At 42.7% G+C, this 21646-nt stretch overlaps 1 protein-coding gene across 10 annotated transcripts in view; it reads right to left on the bottom strand.

Annotated features, from left to right (window-relative positions):
* The window catches only part of cnot1 (CCR4-NOT transcription complex, subunit 1), a gene marked incomplete at its 3' end in the record, with an annotated part of 160705 nt that overhangs the window by 111411 nt on the left and 27648 nt on the right, over window positions 1–21646 (bottom strand). For all 10 annotated transcript variants that reach the window (XM_084316060.1, XM_084316063.1, XM_084316056.1 and 7 more), the window contains exons 10-14: window positions 14990–15100; window positions 10275–10445; window positions 6970–7097; window positions 5006–5246; window positions 787–906 (exon numbers count right to left, since the gene is read on the bottom strand). In XM_084316060.1, coding sequence (XP_084172186.1) covers window positions 787–906; window positions 5006–5246; window positions 6970–7097; window positions 10275–10445; window positions 14990–15100 — 771 coding nt within the window. The remainder of the gene's footprint in view (window positions 1–786; window positions 907–5005; window positions 5247–6969; window positions 7098–10274; window positions 10446–14989; window positions 15101–21646) is intronic.

Here is a 21646-nt window from a genome sequence, read left to right as displayed (position 1 = left end):
AACAACTTCTGTCTCTTAAGAATTAATATGCTGGTAAAGTTTACATCTGTGTGCATCAGTGCGTTCACACAACACATCTCCTCTTTGGCCTAGTGACTCTGCACTGCACTGAACTTCATTCCAGTTTAAATCCCTTCACTAACTATTTTCATAGATTTCAAAAGAAGATAACGGTTTAGCAACGGCTTGGACAAAACGTTCAAGCGGAAGGAACAGTTGTCTTGTGCCACAACGGGACATCCCAATGATGCACCTCGAAAAACTTTATATTTAACCAACTGCTGAGTTTGAATTCATTTTAAATGTATTTATTCATAGTTGCAAAATTATCTGACTGCTACATAAGCGATCTGTGCAGCCAGCCATTATAACCACTGATACCATTATATTGCTACAGTGAAGCTAATATGGGGCTCAGTCTGATGGCAGTAGACGCCAACAACTGGACACAAGACGGTGGTGCAAGGGGAACAATTTCAGACTTTCCCAGCGCATTTCAAAGAACTAAGGAAACGCAGTGGTTCTCATTTCATGCCAGAAAAGGCAAAAAGCGTTGGGACATTTTACTGGGTCACTGTCCATGTGTTTAGTTGAAAGCAGCAGGATAACAAGGGCAGCCAGAGGGCAAAGCGCTTCCAATCATTTGTCAAATTAAACTTGGACGACGACACCTACGGATGTCTTGAGACTTCTAACGTTGACATAGGTTTTTTTACATTCTGTTTTGGGTGGTTACACGAGTAATTCGGCTTCTTGGATGAAATACCTGCCTGGCCTGCTGCTTACCTTCAAGTCCTGGGCCACGTCCAGGATGCGGGATAGCTTGGCCTGGTCGTACTGCTCTCCTCTCATGTACCACTCGGCCATCGAGTGCATAATCAACTGGCGGATGGATGGGGACTGGCCCTGCGAATGCAGCAACACAAACAATAGGGTTGTTCAGGTTATGTATGGTGGTTATTCAGGTTATGTATGGGGGTTATGTATGGTGGTTGTTCAGGTTATGTATGGAGGTTATTCAGGTTATGCATGGTGGTTATTCAGGTTATGTATGGTGGTTATTCAGGTTATGTATGGGGGTTATTCAGGTTATGTATGTATGGTGGTTATTCAGGTTATGTATGGTGGTTATTCAGGTTATGTATGGAGGTTATGTATGGTGGTTGTTCAGGTTATGTATGGGGGTTATTCAGGTTATGTAGTCAAGTCAAGAGTTTTATTTGTCACGGCATACAAGTATACAATGAAATGCGGGTGGTCTTGCCCGCAACGATGTGCAATACAGTGGTACAACATATAATAGAATCCAATAAAAACAACATCGTGCAATAAACAGGTAACAGGTAACATGGTGTGACATCTCGGTATCTGTACATACAAATATTTACAGATCATATAGGACATGCTGGGTAGCTTTGGTAGTGCAATGTATGGTGGTTATTCAGGTTATGTATGGTGGTTATTCAGGTTATGTATGGTGGTTATTCAGGTTATGTATGGTGGTTATTCAGGTTATGTATGGGGGTTATTCAGGTTATGTATGGGGGTTATTCAGGTTATGTATGGGGGTTATTCAGGTTATGTATGGTGGTTATTCAGGTTATGTATGGAGGTTATTCAGGTTATGTATGGTGGTTGTTCAGGTTATGTATGGAGGTTATTCAGGTTATGTATGGTGGTTATTCAGGTTATGTATGGGGGTTATTCAGGTTATGTATGGTGGTTATTCAGGTTATGTATGGTGGTTATTCAGGTTATGTATGGAGGTTATTCAGGTTATGTATGGTGGTTATTCAGGTTATGTATGGCGGTGGCAGATGCACATTAGGGATGGGCATCGTTTTACTAGATGTTTTATTAGTGAATTATATACAAATCTAATAGTTTGTGTTTAACCTCTTAAGCCTGATGGGTCCGGTACCGTCATAAATCAATCTCTCTAGACTGTATGACATAATGTTGCTTTTTTTTTTTCAAACGTAAAGACCATAATCCTGTCAAAACAGCAGTCGTAGTGTATCTTTTCAACAATAGGTTTGTTTACCAATAGGGTAAAGTGTTATTAGTGAGATTTAAATAACGTTGGTAAACAAACGTAGTGCTTAAAATATACACTTCGACTGCTGTTTTGATAGGGTTAGGGTATTTACTCTTGGCTATATTTGAAAAACAAACATTAATTAATAGTCTGTATTGATCGATTTGAACAGCAGGGTCCCCCCAACAGGTTAAGTAAAAGCAAAATAATATGTTTAATGTGGTAGCTCACCGATGTTTGAATAGTATTCAAATAATTTCCAGTGACTATCGAACCTCAATTCTGTGGGTTTTGCCCATCCCTAATACACATGGCTGGTAGGGGTGGGAATCACCAGTTTCATCACGATACGATATAGATTATTTGGACAATGATACGATATTTGCTGATATCACAAAGTCTGCCACAATAAGATTCGATTCAGGTGCCTGCGATCGATATGAGACGATATTATATGCCCATTTAACACAATTGGTAACATTTAGATCAACTAAAGAAATGCAACGGAAATATCATTTGACATTTTAATTTTTTAGCTCTTCCAGACATTTAAATGAAAAACAATATTGTTTTTAATACAAATAGACCTCCTGTTCACTGTAAAGTGCCACGTTTTGATATATTGAGCTTTAAACTTTAAGTAATTTTTTTTGGAACAGACAACACGCAACCTAAAGAGCCCACGGGGCTCTTCTGTGCTTACACACATTCCCGACCGAGGCGCACACACATGCTCACACGCATCTCCCCTTAATCCGCATGCAAACCCAGACAAAAAAAAGAAACATGATACATATATCTCTTATATGTCCTGGCTAGAAGTGTTTATTAAAACACCGGGAGTTATTATTAACACTTTGATCGCCATGGTTCAAATTCATAATTTACCATCCCTAGCCAGCTCTATTTGTCTATGGAGAAGTTCCCCTTCTTTGCAGGGCTATAACTTTTTAAATTCTATTGCTAAATTGCCATTATCATGGCCCATTCAAGGTCCTATATGTATTGTTCAGGGTGTATCAATGTTATACTTTTTCATTCACATATTCATACTAAAATACGGTCTAAAATATAAGTATGTTTTTATCGTTTTCTGCAGCTTTCTTCAGAACGTGATTTATAGCCCCAAATGCATTATATGCATGATGAAATACAGTTTGATAGCGATCTGTGCCAGATAATAAATTTCAACTGGAGGTACTTCTAGAAGTTACTACGTATCATCTGATGATGACCGGATGGGCGGGGGGTCGTTTATAATTCCGTGGGCAGCGTTAGATGATTCATCCAGTGTGGGTCATATGATCATCATAGCAGTTTATATGGAACACGTTAGAATATAACGCTGCAACTCACCGTGGCTTCCTCACGCCGCTGGCAGATGAGCGTGGAACAGAATTTGTTCTATTATGGGATGGAGAAATGCCCGATCCATTTCCAGGTTGTATAATAGTATATACGTCCAAATCATGTTGTTTTTTCGAGTTATTTGCACCAATCGATGTTCACTGTGTCAAGACGGAGTCTCTAACGATAGCGAGTGCCCGGACGACATATGGATGAGCACTTCCGGTTCGACGAGTAATTTCCTGTTTGCGATCTGCCGATCGGCCACCAGATGGCGCTCTTGAACCGCTAGAGTTGAGTGGAGCTTTGCAGTATATCTCAGGGCCCCGGAGGGGAAATATGATTTCGATCACAGATTTTTGAAATATTGATATCAAAGACAAGTTACGGCGTCTTCGGCAGAATGAGCATGGCTAGGAATTACGTCTAAACACGTCATCGGCGATTAAAGTGTTAAAAGTTGCATTAGTGTCCATAGAAGCTAACGGGAGGCTACTGTGATGCAATACATGATACTAACTAGAGATTAGCGTCACAGAGATGGCCTTTGTCTGAAAACCCAAGCACATATTGTTCCATAGCATACGCCTTCAGTTAATCATGAAAAATCCTCTTACCTTGAGGATTAAAAAGCCTCCATAATTTAGTAAATAAAGCTGTAGCCAGCCAGCTAGCATTGGTGGTATTCAAAATACTATCCACATTAGCTAAATAGCTAACCAACTAAATACAATACAGTGGTATCCTGTGGTAACGTTAAATACAACGTTTGCTAGTCGAAATGACTGGACACACACAGGGACAAGTTAAACATCAATCAATTAATTTATTCCAAAAGGTAGTTTGAGCTGCATGTGAGCCGCGGTCTTTCGCTCCTCTCCTTTGGAAACTAATGACGTTACGTTAGCTCGAAAAGCACAGGACCGGCAGACACAAGTTAATCTGCTAGCAACAGACACTAACACTTCTGGTCGGGGGTTTTCAAAATAAAAGAAACGGGAGACATTTATTTTGTAAATTTGTGGCATGCACTTATTATCTTGAGACATTTTCGTTTTTACAGAAACCTTAAAACGAAAAACGAAACCGATCAAAATAGTTTTAGTCTGGACAAGGCCTAAGGCTCAGCTTCTTCCCCCAGGCCATCAGAACATTGAACTCTCCACACACAAGTACACATGAGCACACACATACATACAACACACATTCTGCATTCGCTCACACAAACGGTCACTTTAAATACAATGGAAAGGACACTTTAAAGGAACGAGGAAAATAAAGTTCACTTTAAGGAAAGAACTGTTGTGGTTCTTGTATAGTATAGTTTAGAAATAGCAAGTATAGCATACGGATATAGAGTAAAAACTGTATATTGTATAGTAGTGTACATAGGACCCAGTGCCTTAATTCGTAGCTAATATTGTATTGCATTATCTCAGGACTTTAACATGTCTATTTTAACATGTCTATTTTATCATGTCTATTTTATCATGTCCATTTTATTATTTAGTATTATTGCACAATCAAAGCGGGCATGGCCACCCGCATTTCACTGTATGCCCTGGTATGTATGTGAAACAATAAACCTTTTGAATCTTGAATACATAAAGCGGTAGTTACCTGTCCATGCCAGGCATAGTGCAGGATGATGGCAGAGTTGGGGTGGTTCCCCAGGAAGATGGGCATGAGGGTGGAGATGAGCTCGTGGCGCAGCGTGTGCCAGGACGTGGAGATCTGCAGCAGTGCCAGCACCAGCATGTCGGGGCAGTGCTTGATGGGGAAGCTGAACAGCTGCTTCACCTGCTCGTACTGACCCACCTCCGACAGCCGCAGCAGACTCTCCACCAGGTCCAGACTCTTCCTGTGGAGGCAACAGAACAGCATCAACAAGCTGGCGAGGAAGGCTAGTAGTGAGAGAAGAACTGGACGATCTAGAGGTGGTTGTGGAGCGGATGAGAAAGAAACCCTCCCATCCCCTCTACGAGGAGCTAGCCAAGATGAAGCACGTTCGATCTGGAGAAACCATCCCTTCTACGAGGAGCTAGCCAAGATGAAGCATGTTCCATCTGGAGAAACCATCCCTTCTACGAGGAGCTAGCCAAGATGAAGCATGTTCCATCTGGAGAAACCATCCCCTCTACGAGGAGCTAGACAAGATGAAGCACGTTCCATCTGGAGAAAGCATCCCCTCTACGAGGAGCTAGCCAAGATGAAGCATGTTCCATCTGGAGAAACCATCCCCTCTACGAGGAGCTAGACAAGATGAAGCACGTTCCATCTGGAGAAACCATCCCCTCTACGAGGAGCTAGCCAAGATGAAGCACGTTCGATCTGGAGAAACCATCCCCTCTACGAGGAGCTAGCCAAGATGAAGCATGTTCCATCTGGAGAAACCATCCCCTCTACGAGGAGCTAGCCAAGCAGAAGCATGTTCCATCTGGAGAAACCATCCCCTCTACAAGGAGCTAGACAAGATGAAGCATGTTCCATCTGGAGAAACCATCCCCTCTACAAGGAGCTAGACAAGATGAAGCATGTTCCATCTGGAGAAACCATCCCCTCTACGAGGAGCTAGCCAAGATGAAGCATGTTCCATCTGGAGAAACCATCCCCTCTACGAGGAGCTAGACAAGATGAAGCATGTTCCATCTGGAGAAACCATCCCCTCTACGAGGAGCTAGACAAGATGAAGCATGTTCCATCTGGAGAAACCATCCCCTCTACGAGGAGCTAGACAAGATGAAGCATGTTCCATCTGGAGAAACCATCCCCTCTACGAGGAGCTAGACAAGATGAAGCATGTTCCATCTGGAGAAACCATCCCCTCTACAAGGAGCTAGACAAGATGAAGCATGTTCCATCTGGAGAAACCATCCCCTCTACGAGGAGCTAGCCAAGATGAAGCATGTTCCATCTGGAGAAACCATCCCCTCTACAAGGAGCTAGACAAGATGAAGCATGTTCCATCTGGAGAAACCATCCCATCTACGAGGAGCTAGACAAGATGAAGCATGTTCCATCTGGAGAAACCATCCCCTCTACGAGGAGCTAGCCAAGATGAAGCATGTTCCATCTGGAGAAACCATCCCCTCTACAAGGAGCTAGACAAGATGAAGCATGTTCCATCTGGAGAAACCATCCCCTCTACGAGGAGCTAGCCAAGATGAGAAGCACGTTCAGCCAGAGACTTATCTCCCCCGACACCACAAATTGCCTCAATCAGTCCTTTATGCGAAGTAGCTATCAAGCTCCACAACTGTGGGCAAGAACTGACTTGGCTAAAGACTGGAGAACTGTTAGAATTAATTTACTCTTAACTACGGAACCCTGCACACACTGGCACTTTACACAAGGATTCACACATCACTCTTTCATTTGAGTCTTAAATCTTATTTGTACATGCACATGTATTGATAATTTTAAATGTTTGCTTATACCAAGGTAGACTAAGATTTAAAAAAAAATTAAATACTAAACACTGTTATGACCTCTAACTGCACTTATTTAAGTGTGTAGGCCATCAATCACTGCAGGAAGATGCAATTAAGTAGAACCCCAGTAGCCATGTGTGGTGTGGTACGTACCAGGTGGCGATCTCCCTGTTGTCGTCCTCTGGCGGGGCCTTGAGGATGTCGATGGCCACCGTGTGGCAGGGGTAGTCGGCAAAGCAGAAGGCCTCTGGGCTCATCAGAGAGTGTTGGATGAACGAGAGCTGTAGCAGAGACAGTTTAGGTTAGGGTAACAATCTACTTGTTTCTGCAGGTCTGTAAGAACAAAACTATTCATTTGTGGAGAATACGAGGCTCCACATTGGCTTTGACCACCATAGTGTGCGCCGCTTGCTAGTTGAACTAGTCAGATTATCCACCATATTGTACACAGCTTGCTAGCTGAACTAGTCAGATTATCCACCATAGTGTACAGCTTGCTAACTGAACTAGTCAAATTCAGTCCAACTTTCCTTCCTAATGTGTTCCAAGTCCAACTGTCCGTGCTAACGTGTTCCAAGTCCAACTGTCCTTGCTAACGTGTTCCAAGTCAAACTGTTAACGTGTTCCAAGTCCAACTGTCCTTGCTAACGTGTTCCAAGTCCAACTGTCCTTGCTAACGTGTTCCAAGTCCAACTGTCCTTGCTAACGTGCTAACGTGTTCCAAGTCCAACTGTCCTTGTTAACGTGCTAACGTGTTCCAAGTCCAACTGTCCTTGCTAACGTGTTCCAAGTCCAACTGTCCTTGCTAACGTGTTCCAAGTCCAACTGTCCTTGCTAACGTGTTCCAAGTCCAACTGTCCTTGCTAACGTGTTCCAAGTCCAACTGTCCTTGCTAACGTGTTCCAAGTCCAACTGTCCTTGCTAACGTGTTCCAAGTCCAACTGTCCTTGCTAACGTGTTCCAAGTCCAACTGTCCTTGCTAACGTGTTCCAAGTCCAACTGTCCTTGTTAACATGTTCCAAGTACAACTGTCCTTACTAACGTGTTCCAAGTCAAACTGTTAACGTGTTCCAAGTACAACTGTCCTTGCTAACGTGTTCCAAGTCAAACTGCTAACGTGTTCCAAGTCCAACTTTCCTGCCTAATGTGTTCCAAGTCCAACTGTCCTTGCTAATGTGTTCCAAGTCAAACTGTTAACGTGTTCCAAGTCCAACTTTCCTGCCTAACGTGTTCCAAGTACAACTGTTAACGTGTTCCAAGTACAACTGTCCTTGCTAATGTGTTCCAAGTCAAACTGTTAACGTGTTCCAAGTCCAACTGTCCTTGCTAACGTGTTCCAAGTCCAACTGTCCTTGCTAACGTGTTCCAAGTCCAACTGTCCTTGCTAACGTGTTCCAAGTCCAACTGTCCTTGTTAACGTGTTCCAAGTCCAACTTTCCTGCCTAACGTGTTCCAAGTACAACTGTCCTTGTTAACGTGTTCCAAGTCCAACTGTTAACGTGTTCCAAGTCCAACTGTCCTTGTTAACGTGTTCCAAGTCCAACTTTCCTGCCTAATGTGTTCCAAGTACAACTGTCCTTGTTAACGTGTTCCAAGTCCAACTTTCCTGCCTAATGTGTTCCAAGTACAACTGTCCTTACTAACGTGTTCCAAGTCAAACTGTTAACGTGTTCCAAGTACAACTGTCCTTGCTAACGTGTTCCAAGTCAAACTGTTAACGTGTTCCAAGTACAACTGTCCTTGCTAACGTGTTCCAAGTCAAACTGTTAACGTGTTCCAAGTACAACCGTCCTTGCTAACGTGTTCCAAGTCAAACTGTTAACGTGTTCCAAGTCCAACTGTCCTTGCTAACGTGTTCCAAGTCCAACTGTCCTTGCTAACGTGTTCCAAGTCCAACTGTCCTTGCTAACGTGCTAACGTGTTCCAAGTCCAACTGTCCTTGTTAACGTGCTAACGTGTTCCAAGTCCAACTGTCCTTGCTAACGTGTTCCAAGTCCAACTGTCCTTGCTAACGTGTTCCAAGTCCAACTGTCCTTGCTAACGTGTTCCAAGTCCAACTGTCCTTGCTAACGTGTTCCAAGTCCAACTGTCCTTGCTAACGTGTTCCAAGTCCAACTGTCCTTGCTAACGTGTTCCAAGTCCAACTGTCCTTGCTAACGTGTTCCAAGTCCAACTGTCCTTGCTAACGTGTTCCAAGTCCAACTGTCCTTGTTAACATGTTCCAAGTACAACTGTCCTTACTAACGTGTTCCAAGTCAAACTGTTAACGTGTTCCAAGTACAACTGTCCTTGCTAACGTGTTCCAAGTCAAACTGCTAACGTGTTCCAAGTCCAACTTTCCTGCCTAATGTGTTCCAAGTCCAACTGTCCTTGCTAATGTGTTCCAAGTCAAACTGTTAACGTGTTCCAAGTCCAACTTTCCTGCCTAACGTGTTCCAAGTACAACTGTTAACGTGTTCCAAGTACAACTGTCCTTGCTAATGTGTTCCAAGTCAAACTGTTAACGTGTTCCAAGTCCAACTGTCCTTGCTAACGTGTTCCAAGTCCAACTGTCCTTGCTAACGTGTTCCAAGTCCAACTGTCCTTGCTAACGTGTTCCAAGTCCAACTGTCCTTGTTAACGTGTTCCAAGTCCAACTTTCCTGCCTAACGTGTTCCAAGTACAACTGTCCTTGTTAACGTGTTCCAAGTCCAACTGTTAACGTGTTCCAAGTCCAACTGTCCTTGTTAACGTGTTCCAAGTCCAACTTTCCTGCCTAATGTGTTCCAAGTACAACTGTCCTTGTTAACGTGTTCCAAGTCCAACTTTCCTGCCTAATGTGTTCCAAGTACAACTGTCCTTACTAACGTGTTCCAAGTCAAACTGTTAACGTGTTCCAAGTACAACTGTCCTTGCTAACGTGTTCCAAGTCAAACTGTTAACGTGTTCCAAGTACAACTGTCCTTGCTAACGTGTTCCAAGTCAAACTGTTAACGTGTTCCAAGTACAACTGTCCTTGCTAACGTGTTCCAAGTCAAACTGTTAACGTGTTCCAAGTACAACTGTCCTTGCTAACGTGTTCCAAGTCAAACTGTTAACGTGTTCCAAGTCCAACTGTCCTTGCTAACGTGTTCCAAGTCAAACTGTTAACGTGTTCCAAGTCCAACTGTCCTTGCTAACGTGTTCCAAGTCCAACTGTCCTTGCTAACGTGTTCCAAGTCCAACTGTCCTTGCTAACGTGCTAACGTGTTCCAAGTCCAACTGTCCTTGCTAACGTGTTCCAAGTCCAACTGTCCTTGCTAACATGTTCCAAGTCCAACTGTCCTTGCTAACATGTTCCAAGTCCAACTGTCCTTGCTAACGTGTTCCAAGTGAATCACATCCTACATTTCTGCCATCTCTTCTGGAACATTTCCCAGCAATGAGGTTACTTGGTCTGTATGCGTCTCATTAGCTGCAGTGTGTAGATGGATGATTACCTGTCCCTCAGCGTGTTTCCAGGGCCGGTAGATGAGGTCGACGGGGAACACCTCCATGCCCAGCCCCCTCTGGATGCCACACACCACCATATGGAGACCCTTACTGTCCCGTATCATGAAGCCGGGGTGGTCCAGCTCATACGTCACCTCCTTGAAGTTCAGGTTGGGGTTCTGGAGAGAGACACGTGATGACCAGTTCCATTAAAGGTGCTATGGCACTACTGGGTTAACAGCACAGGGAGTGTAGGATGTAGTGGCATATGGGAGTGAGGCGGCAGACTGCGACCAACGGAATATCCCTTTCTTTCTCGTTGGGTCTTTGTTTTCCTTTAAGCCATGAGTAAAAATGTCCCAAACAGGAGATCTACAGAGTTGAAAAACGATCTTAGTCTGGTATCCGTGAGTCTATAATTCCAATAGTGTGTTCCGTCTGTTGTTTTGACATGGAAACATGGTGGAGCAACATGGCGGCTCTGTGGAAGAGGACCTGCTCTGCAGATATGAAACATGGTGGAGCAACATGGCGGCTCTGTGGAAGAGGACCTGCTCTGCAGATATGAAACATGGTGGAGCAACATGGCGGCTCTGTGGAAAAGGACCTGCTCTGCAGATATGAAACATGGAGCAACATGGCGGCTCTGTGGAAGAGGACCTGCTCTGCAGATATGAAACATGGTGGAGCAACATGGCGGCTCTGTGAAAGAGGACCTGCTCTGCAGATATGAAACATGGTGGAGCAACATGGCGGCTCTGTGAAAGAGGACCTGCTCTGCAGATATGAAACATGGAGCAACATGGCGGCTCTGTGGAAGAGGACCTGCTCTGCAGATATGAAACATGGAGCAACATGGCGGCTCTGTGGAAGAGGACCTGCTCTGCAGATATGAAACATGGTGGAGCAACATGGCGGCTCTGTGGAAGAGGACCTGCTCTGCAGATATGAAACATGGTGGAGCAACATGGCGGCTCTGTGAAAGAGGACCTGCTCTGCAGATATGAAACATGGTGGAGCAACATGGCGGCTCTGTGAAAGAGGACCTGCTCTGCAGATATGAAGGGCTCATTTTAACAATGATTTAGTTTCAGGTGATTATATACTAATAAAAACAAGTTTTCCCTCCATTTGAGCCCTTTTGTCTGCACTGATACATGGATGAAAACTATGTGCCCAAACATACAATGACGGGAAAAAAAGAGGAAATGCATTGTTTTCTCTTCCTAGAAAAAGGAAGTATCCATCTACGAGTGATGTCACTCGAGTTAATCTATGAGTGATGTCACTACACTTAAATCTACGAGTGATGTCACTCGACACCTAATCTATGAGTGATGTCACTCGACACCTATTCTATGAGTGATGTCACTCGACACCTAATCTATTAGTGATGTCACTACACCTAATCTATTAGTGATGTCACTACACCTAATCTATTAGTGATGTCACTACACTTAAATCTACGAGTGATGTCACTCGACACCTAATCTATGAGTGATGTCACTACACTTAAATCTACGAGTGATGTCACTCGACACCTAATCTATGAGTGATGTCACTACACTTAAATCTACGAGTGATGTCACTCGACACCTAATCTATTAGTGATGTCACTCGACACCTAATCTATTAGTGATGTCACTACACCCAATCTATAAGTGACGTCACTATACACCTAATCTATTAGTGATGTCACTACACCTAATCTATTAGTGATGTCACTATACACCTAATCTATTAGTGATGTCACTATACACCTAATCTATTAGTGATGTCACTCTACACCTAAAATCGATCGGTATCGGCCGATATGGCTCATAGACGATCGGTGACAACTTGATCGGGGCATCCCTAATTCAGATAATAGCCCGTTATGTAGCCACTGCACAGGAGACATGTCATATTCAGATAATAACCCATGTTTCCCATTAATTACCTAGACTGTCCCGCCAGTTTTATAATGAACGGATTTTTTTTTTTTTATATATATATTTTTTTAATATATAAAGTTTGCCAATAGGGATGTATCAGTAGTATTGGCAGTTAGGCGGAGTGCGTTGCGGTGGAGATTGAACTGAACTCTGACACAGTTCCATCTTTAGCCTCGTGTAGGCATATTTATTAATCAGGCGAGAGGGATGCGGTTATGCTGCCGCTCTTTACATCAATAACAAATAATAAACCGGAACAGGTACCGGCGTACAGGTAATGCAATGGTAACGTCAGTGACATCACGTACTGGACATACATCGCCCTCTGTAGGACACAATGAGTAAGGGCGCACATAATAATAATACATTTAACAGTAGCCCGTAATAGTAATCCAGTATATTCTTTTATTTTCTAAAAAATAAACCAGTTCAACACAGGTAATAACTTTTGCTTAATTTCTTTGATGGCTCAAATGTATGCTGTAGTCAAACTCAAACCTCTCCTCGAGACACGCCAGCCGTTCCATGTATTTGTTGAATTCCACCACCAGCACACCTTGATTCAACCAATAAAGGGCTAGTTAAGTTCAGGTGTGCTGGTGATGGAATTTAACAAATACATGAAATGGCTGAGGTGCTTCGAGGAGAGGATTGGGAAGCACTGCTCTAGTGGATTTTGTGTTTTGAGCACAAAGTTAATTATAGATCTGGCCTCTTTATTTTGCGCTCAAAGTGCACCAGATTGATGCATTTAACTTTAAAATGTAAAAAAAAAAACAATTCCGGGGGAGCATGCCCTAGAGCAGAGGTCTCAAACTCGCGGCCGGCTGGATGATATATTGCGGCCCCCTACTTGACAGAGTTTAGTGTTAGTGCGGCCCGCACGCAGCTTTTTCCTGAGTCGTTGCACGAGTTGGAAGTTTTATTTATTTGATCACTTGTAGGCTACCATAGCGCAGGCTCATGACAGCAACGTTACGTTAGTGACTTGGTTGAAACGGGATTCCGGAGTGATACCAAGTAAAGTGGAAGGAAAATGCATCCTCAAAATTCTCCGCTATCTCCTCTGCAAGCAGAGCTCTGCCTGTCCGGCTGCACTGTCTGTGTCTGTGTACTCTGCTCTGGTCCAATCACATTCAGCGTCCCGTCAGCATGTTTCCCCCCCACCCACAGTCTGCGAATCGGAGGCAGAGTAGGGTGGGTCTTCACAGAATGCGTGTCGTCTCTTTCAACGGGTCCGAGTCAGAGCGAGTTGACAGCGCATCTACAGGTAGTTTCATCTGCAGGTACTAGGGATGGGTATCGTTAGGATTTTATCGATACTACTACCCTTATCGATACTGCTTAACGGTTCGGTACTTTATCGATACATCGGTTCTTTTTGATTATTTTGATTATAAAAAAAAAATTATTAAGAACAGAATCGACATTGCTTTATTATTCTTTTATATAACTATAAATATAAATAAATATTATTTCTTCAGCAACAGCAGCAGCAATGTTTTAAATGTGTCTGAATTATAGACTTTTTATAATTAACAACAAATGTAATGCTGTTTTACAGCAAAAGTTCAAACAAACAGTTGCACGGCAAGGCAACAAATAAAATAATAATAAAATGAATAAATAAAATATTAAATAAATAGGCTACACATCTCTCTTTTTGTGTTACAAATTGTGCTCACTGATATGAACATAGGCCTCTTTACTTAAAAAAAGGAAACATCAAGAAATATGTTTATGGTATTCCACCATGCCATGTGTGTTTTTATTTTATGCTGAAGTCGGAGTCATACAATACTATTTTGATTGACAGTCGATTCTGCCAATTATGTCACACCGCTTGCACCCACCTCTGCTGTTCTTACCACCAATCGTAAGCTCTCATTCGTTTTTTTTACTTCCGGAATGTCGGCCATTACTCTACTACCAGAGCTCAGGCTAATAACGTTAGCTCCCCGCCAGCCACATTGACGAGTACCAGCGCTTATACATTACTGGCAAATGTCTTGTTGCACTTGTGGCAACGAGCGTTGTCAGCATCGACTTTAATAAAATAGAAAATGGAAAAGAGGCATTAGTGGCTAACATGAGTTAGCGGCTAACGTTAGCCCCGTTGCTGTGCTTAAAGCAAGTCTCCTCTCAGCCTCCTTAGCCAAATTGAAATGCCAAAACTATTATGGCAAGTTCCGTGAACACGGAGAAAAGCTCTGTACAATTAAACACTATGCAACGACCACTGCAAACATTGAGTGAATCGTCAAGTAACGTTAACAATGCATGTGTGTGTGTTCCGGTGTGTGTGTGTGCTAACCGTGTGTGCTAACCGCTAACATTGAGGATAATTGCATGCCAATTAAAGACCTCTGAACAGGTCCTGCATTATTATATTGCTACTGCTGTGACTAGCTGCTCTAGTCTACCGGTCACAAGGTATACCGGTAGTCAAAATCCATACCGTAGCACAAAATCCATACCGTATACCGTTTATACGGTCCACCGCTACTCTATAGATTAATATCCACTAACAGCAGAACAGTGAGGATGGTCCTACTCTATAGATTAATATCCACTAACAGAACAGTGAGGATGGTCCTACTCTATAGATTAATATCCACTAACAGAACAGTGAGGATGGTCCTACTCTATAGATTAATATCCACTAACAGCAGAACAGTGAGGATGGTCCTACTCTATAGATTAATATCCACTAACAGAACAGTGAGGATGGTCCTACTCTATAGATAAATATCCACTAACAGCAGAACAGTGAGGATGGTCCTACTCACCACTTCTTTGACCACGTCGATGAACACGTCCACGTTCCAGCTGTGCGCCTGGGAGCCATCGCTCTTGTCCTTCCCATCGCTCCAGATCCCGCTCCCCGGAGCAGAGATGGACTGAACAAACAAGAAATGTCATTAGTTTCCCCATAAATAAACAACTTCTCTAACAAAAACACATTAGATATTACTTTTAGGGCTGAGACTTTATCACGTTAATTTAGATTAAGTACAGGAACAATTTTACGTAAAAAGAATTGCGCATTTTATCGCACATCGCGGCACTTTGCTCTCGTCTCTCGGCTACGGGCTGCGTTTACGCCGATCAACAGATACATTGTTGGAAAGTTGCATTTGCCACCTTTCGATCGTCAGCTCACTCAACCTATTGCATGCTTCGAGTCTCGAGTTAGAAAAAACATCCGGCAAGGGCGGTCAGGTGGTGTAGCGGAGATTGCGTTCGTCACCAACACCGGAGACGCTGGATTCGCCTGTTCGAATCCAGCTCACAGCTCCGGCGTTGTCACCAGCTTGGCTGGCCGTTCACACTAATACAATTGGCTGTATTAGAGGGTGGGAAAGCTGGCGGGGTGGGTCCGGGTCGTTGTAAACAGCGACTCCTACAGTTCGGTCGGGGCGCCTGCTCAGGGCGGATAGGATCTAAGGGGGGTAGTGGGATCCTTCCACACGTTACACCCTCTCAGTGAGAGTCCGCGCTGCCAGGTGAAAAGAAGCGGTTGATTGGCTAGACGTGTGTCGGAGGAAGCACATGATAGCCTCCACTCTCCCAGACCGACTGCGCAGCGACCAGGAAGGGGGATTGGGAATTGGCATAACGACTAACATTGGGATGGGAGAAAATCGGAGGAAAAAGGAGGGGGGGAAAAGATGATAAAAGTCGGCAAGCGTCATTTGACAAGCCGCTCTGACGAGTGACGTCCGTCCGGTTGTGAACAGTCACCGCTGATGGCGAAAATGATTGACCACCGTTGTAGCCAAGGAGCGTCTGCTCCAAAAGCAATCCCAGACGGGCGCTCAGAGTGGGGGAAGGTGATACAAGAAGTGGAAGATGTCCTTTGTTTTGACTCGTGAGGCCAAAAAAAAAACAAAAAAAAACAGGGCTTTTGAGGTGATGACTGCGCCCGCCGCCCAGGCAGCAGTGGTTCGGCAAAAAAAATATCTAAGTATATATCTGCTTAGAAAAGGAAAATGTCAAAAAAAAATATATTTTCCAGGTCACAACATGTTTACAGGAAGGTTTTAGAGTTGTATTTGTAGGGTATACACTGGCACACCTACTTCCAGTGAATAACGCCAAGCTAGGCTAATGGTGCGGCTGTTCCCTAAGCCTAATTCACAAACTGAATGAACTCGGCTGTAAGTACAGTTACTTGTTTATTATGTCGATTTCTCCGCCATTTTTCATCAGATTGCAATGCAGTTTTTTGCTAGACGTTCACAGAAAAGTAGAGAAACTAACTGCGTTCTCATTTATGCCAATAACGTTCAGGTTTGTGGTAGATAATAGAAAAGCGCCAAAAGATAGAAGAGAAACTAGCAGAGCCAGAACTGTTAAAAAAAAGTACCAATTTCATAAAGTTTTTGCTGCACGACTGGAGATACTAAATCCAGATTGAACTTTGCCATTGGAAAGAGATTTGGCCCGATCCATAGACGTGTAATTCAGAATTCAGTACTGCATCTACAAAACCTTCCTTTTAACCCATTCCCTGCCACCACTTTGATCATCTTATACCATTCTCTGCCAGTACTATAAGTCTATCGAGATGTTCACCTTCTTTGCAGGGCTATAACTTTTTAAATTGTATTGCTAAATTGACATTACTATGGCCCATTCAACATCGATTATCTATCGTTCAGGATGTAGGAACGTTTTACTTTTTCATTCACACATTCATACGAAAATACCGTCTAGACGTATAAATATGTTTTTATCGTTTTCTGCAGTATTTCATAGAACATAAATGCATATATTAGATTATCAAATGCCGTTTGATACCGATTTCAACTGTACATGGTCCTAAACGTTATGACTGACCATGCACGGGTGAACGGAGAGGGGGGGGTCGTTTCTAATTCCGTGACCGACGTTAAATGATTTATGTAGTATGGGTGATATATTGATCAGAGCAGTTTGTATAGAAGATGATAAACAAAAACGCTGAAACTCACGGCAGCTTCCTCGTAGCGTTGGGCGATGACAGTGGAGGAAACAGATCCCAGTTATGTGATGTGGATCGAGGCGATCCAGTTCCGGTTTGTATAATACTAATATACGCCCAAATCATGTGGATTATTGAGTTATGGCAACGATCTATATCCACAGTGTGTGTCTTGAGTCCCGGGATGATAAACGAGTGGCCGGACGGAATTAGGGGACGGACCGAGCTGCAACGGGCATGTCCGGTTTGGCAACTCGCCGATCAGCCACCAGGTGGCAGTATTGAAGCGTTGCAGAGTTGTGCTGAGTCCGGCAGAATCTGACAAGGCTCCGTGAATGAAATATGAATACCATGGCGAAAAATATGAAATATGATCAGAATAACGGCGTACGCCGTTATTGGCAGAATTCGCATGACCTTGAAACACGTCGTACGCAGTTATTGGCAAAAAAAAGTTAATCATCTGCCCTTTATTCATTTGCTTAAGATTTTTTTCGTTTTTCATGTCTGGGCAATTTTAGCATAGTGTTATTCACTGTCAAAGATGAAATAAAAATAAAATGTATATTCTCCTTTGGTTCATTACAATTTACTCAAGCCTAGTAACAGACACAATATTACTGACACTGGGAATACATTCCCTGAGATCCATAGATGTCCCTAGATACCAAGAAAATGCAAGTGGCATTGTAGAAGTGGAGCAATCTTCCCATTTACTTTAGGCGGATTTTCTGAAAATATGGCTAGGGCTTAACACTTTGAGTGCCAATGACGAGAAACTCGCTTTTTAATCGTTATTGCTTTTATTAGCGATACCCATTCATTTATCAATCTAGCCTCACGCTACCATTGGGACTGGCTCTGAGCTCGAACAGGGAAAATACCACCCCCTATCGTCTCCCGGATGGTAATGAATCCATTGGATTGGACTCAATGGAAATGGATGAGAAAAGAAAAATCCGGAATCCACATTTTACTTATCAGGCATGTAACCCGAGCTGATTGCAGTCATCCCCGACCCTCAGAACAGCGTGGAATATGCGTTTCAAGTACCCAGCGTTGGATCAATAAACGCAATCGATATTTGGAATGGCGATCAGGAATTGGAATAATCTTTTTGCAGAACATCTGATGTGAGGTAAGGAATCTATTTGACCAGTCTTGGGGTAATCAGAGTTTTTTTTCCACATATATCTCAACGTGTCCCCTATCCGTGTATGCGTGTGCTGACCAGGAAATATATAATCGATTTTTCAGCCCGCTTCTCTAGCGTGCATAAATCAGGGATGTGATTGCGCCTTAAGAAAAAAACCTGAAGATTTTATTTTTTTGTATTTTATTTTTTTATTATTTTTTAAACAAACACAAACAAACATGACAACACACAATAGGATATACAAATACACATATGCTCCAGCTCGTACCCCCCTAACCAGACACTACCATTATATGCTGGCTTTTATTCTCTCCACCACTTCTAACCACATTGCCATTTTGGATTCATTGAGACCCAAAATTCTAGCTGTTGATATTTCTTGATAAATCACATCGAGATATGTAAGAATCCAGACCTTACGGCACATTTTTTCCGGTTGAAACCATCGTGATGCTATCAGCTTTTTAGCCACTGTGATACCGGATAAAACCAATCTCTTTAGCTGTGGAGGTACTGCATGCTCAAAGACATCATTCAGCAGTAATACAGAGGGGTGTACAGGTATATCCAGAGTTAAGAGATTTGACAATTGCTGGGTCACTTCTTTCCAAAATATCTTAACTGGTGGGCAGTCCCAGTACATGTGCATAAATGTCCCTTCGTCCCCATTTGTACATAAGGAGCATTTGGAGTCTTGTTTAAGACCCATTTTGTTCAGTCTTATAGGAGTTAAGTATGTCCTGTGAATATAGTTAAGATTGATTTGTTGATGGTCCGGGTTCCTTGATGCAAGGCGTACATTTGCCCAGGCTTCTTGCCAGTCAAAGTCTATCTCCAGGTCTGGTATATCCCTCCTCCAGACTGAGTCTAGATGTAGGGTTTCATACGAGGCCGTTAGTAATTGATGATAAAAATCTGAAACAAAACCTCTCGATGTCTCTCTTTCATAGAAGAATTTGTGGTATCTGTGGTGTACAATTGGTATCCTTAATGGAACACCGTGAGCCTTCAAACATGCCAATAACTGTGCGTATAAATAATATGAGGACTTGGTGAGATTAAATTTTTTGCATATCTCATCAAAACTACAAAAACCCTGTTTGTTGAAAACGTCTCCTAATGTGTGTATGCCTTGCTTTTCCCATCTAGGGAATCTTATAGGTTGTTTTCCAATCAAGAGTGCATTGTTATTGAATAAGGGAGTATGATTATGCCATTTATGTGGGATAGAGTCTTTTTTTTGTGTTTCACGCCATATCCGGATTGCATGAGTGATTATGGGGCCAAATTTTCGTTCGCATTGCTTAATTGATAATTTGGTGTACACTATGTCCTTCAGCCTATGTGGAGCTACTATATTTTCTTCTAAATTTCTCCAGGATACTGATGCTTGGGGATCAAACCATGTTGTCAGTGGTCTTAAAGTGTATGCCTTAAAATAGTGGTGGAAATCTGGAAATGCCATACCACCGTCTGCTTTGTTTCTCTGTGCGGTGGATCTTTTTATACGTGGTGGTTTGTTATTCCAAATAAATGTGTATGTGGAGGAGTGTAATTCTTTCCAGTAACCCTTTGGAGGGGGTAACGGTAGCATTGAGCTGAAGAAGTTGATTCTAGGTAGGACGTCCATCTTAATTATTGATATCCGTGCTTGTACTGAGTTTTTAAGTTTTGACCACCTGAAGGTCGTATTTGATTTTGTTTTGGATTTTTATGTAATTGTGCTTCACCGTTTGGCTTATGGTAGGGAATATTTCAACTCCCAAACATCTAAAGTGTTTTACCATCGGTATCTCTTCTGGGAGGGTTATATTTCTTTTTGCAGGGGCGTTAAGTGGGAGGAAGGCCGACTTCGGCCAATTTATCCTAAATCCCGATAAATCTCCAAAGTCCTCAATCAACTTGAGAAGATGAGGCAATGCGGTGTTGGGGTTTTGCATGAACAGTATTACGTCGTCCGCATATAAACTAATTTTGTGTTGTGTGCCCTTGATTACGATTGGTTCTATGGATTGGGATTGTCTTATATATTGTGCTAAAGGCTCTAATGATAGATCGAATAGTCCGGGACTAAGGGGGCAACCCTGTCTGGAAGACCGTGATACTGGAAAGATTTCGGAGGTGATTGTACCTGTTGTAATCATGGCCGATGGGTCTTTGTATAATACTTTAATCATATCAATGAATCCTTTTCCTAACCCCATCCTTTCTAACACTGCCCATAGATACGACCATTCCAACCTGTCAAAAGCTTTCATTGCATCCAGGGACAGCATCGCCTTAGGTGTGTTGTCTTCCTTGTTAGCATCTAGTACGTGTAGTAATCGTCTTATGTTATCAGTGATCAGGCGGCCTCTTATGAAGCCTGTTTGGTCCGGATGAATTAAAGACGTCATATGCTTTTGTAGTCTGATGGCTAATACCTTAGAGTACAGTTTGATATCGGTTCCGAGGAGGCTTAAAGGTCTGTAACTACCGCACTCGGTGGGGTCTTTGTCTTTTTTGAGGAGGACTGTTATGAGTGCAATATTGTCATTCTTATGGAAGTTCCCCTCCTTGACTGAGTATAAAATCATATTTAGTAATAAGGGTCCAATTATGTCCCAACAAGAGAGGTACATTTCTGGTGGGATACCGTCTCTTCCAGGGGCCCTTCCACTTTGCATTTCAGATATGGCCTCCCTAAGTTCATCTAGTGTGATCGGTGTTTCTAACTGTTTAGCGTCATCCTCTGAAAGTTTAGGGAGGTTAATTTGATTAAGATATGTGTCCATCTTGTTTTGATCGAAGGTCGTTTCTGATTTGTATAAGTTGGAGTAGAATTCTTTGAATGTCGTGTTTATTTCTTTGGGTTCTGTAACAAGTCCTTGTTGTGCTCTAATGGTAGTTATATCTGCAAATTTTGCGTTGACTCTTAGTCGCATAGCTAATAGGCGACTTGGTTTGGAACCTTGGGAGTACTGCTGTTGTCTTGTGCTACGTATTTGCAATTCAGATTGTTGTCTGTATATGGCGTTAATCTCTTTTTTTAGTATATTGACTTGATTTTCCAGTTGAACCGAGTTGTTGTATTGCAAAGAATTAAATAACGTTGAGTAAAGTGTTTCCAGTTCAGCCAGTTTTGAGCATCGATTCTTGCGTATTTGGGAGGAAAAGCTATCAGTGAAATCCTTGATCATTCCCTTTGTCGACATCCATAATATTCTGGGGTCATGCACCGAATTCACATTTATCCGTAGGAATACCGTAAGAGCTTCTTTGATTTGTGTAATGAATTCCTTGTTATTAAGCAGCATCGTGTTAAATCGCCATCTTGGGGCTCGG

This window comes from Notolepis coatsorum, assembly GCF_963971535.1.
Source record: "Notolepis coatsorum genome assembly, chromosome: 6".
Taxonomy (NCBI): Eukaryota; Metazoa; Chordata; class Actinopteri; order Aulopiformes; family Paralepididae; genus Notolepis; species Notolepis coatsorum.
The sequence above is the reverse complement of the archived record's forward strand: the minus strand, read 5'-3'. Positions and strand labels throughout refer to the sequence as shown.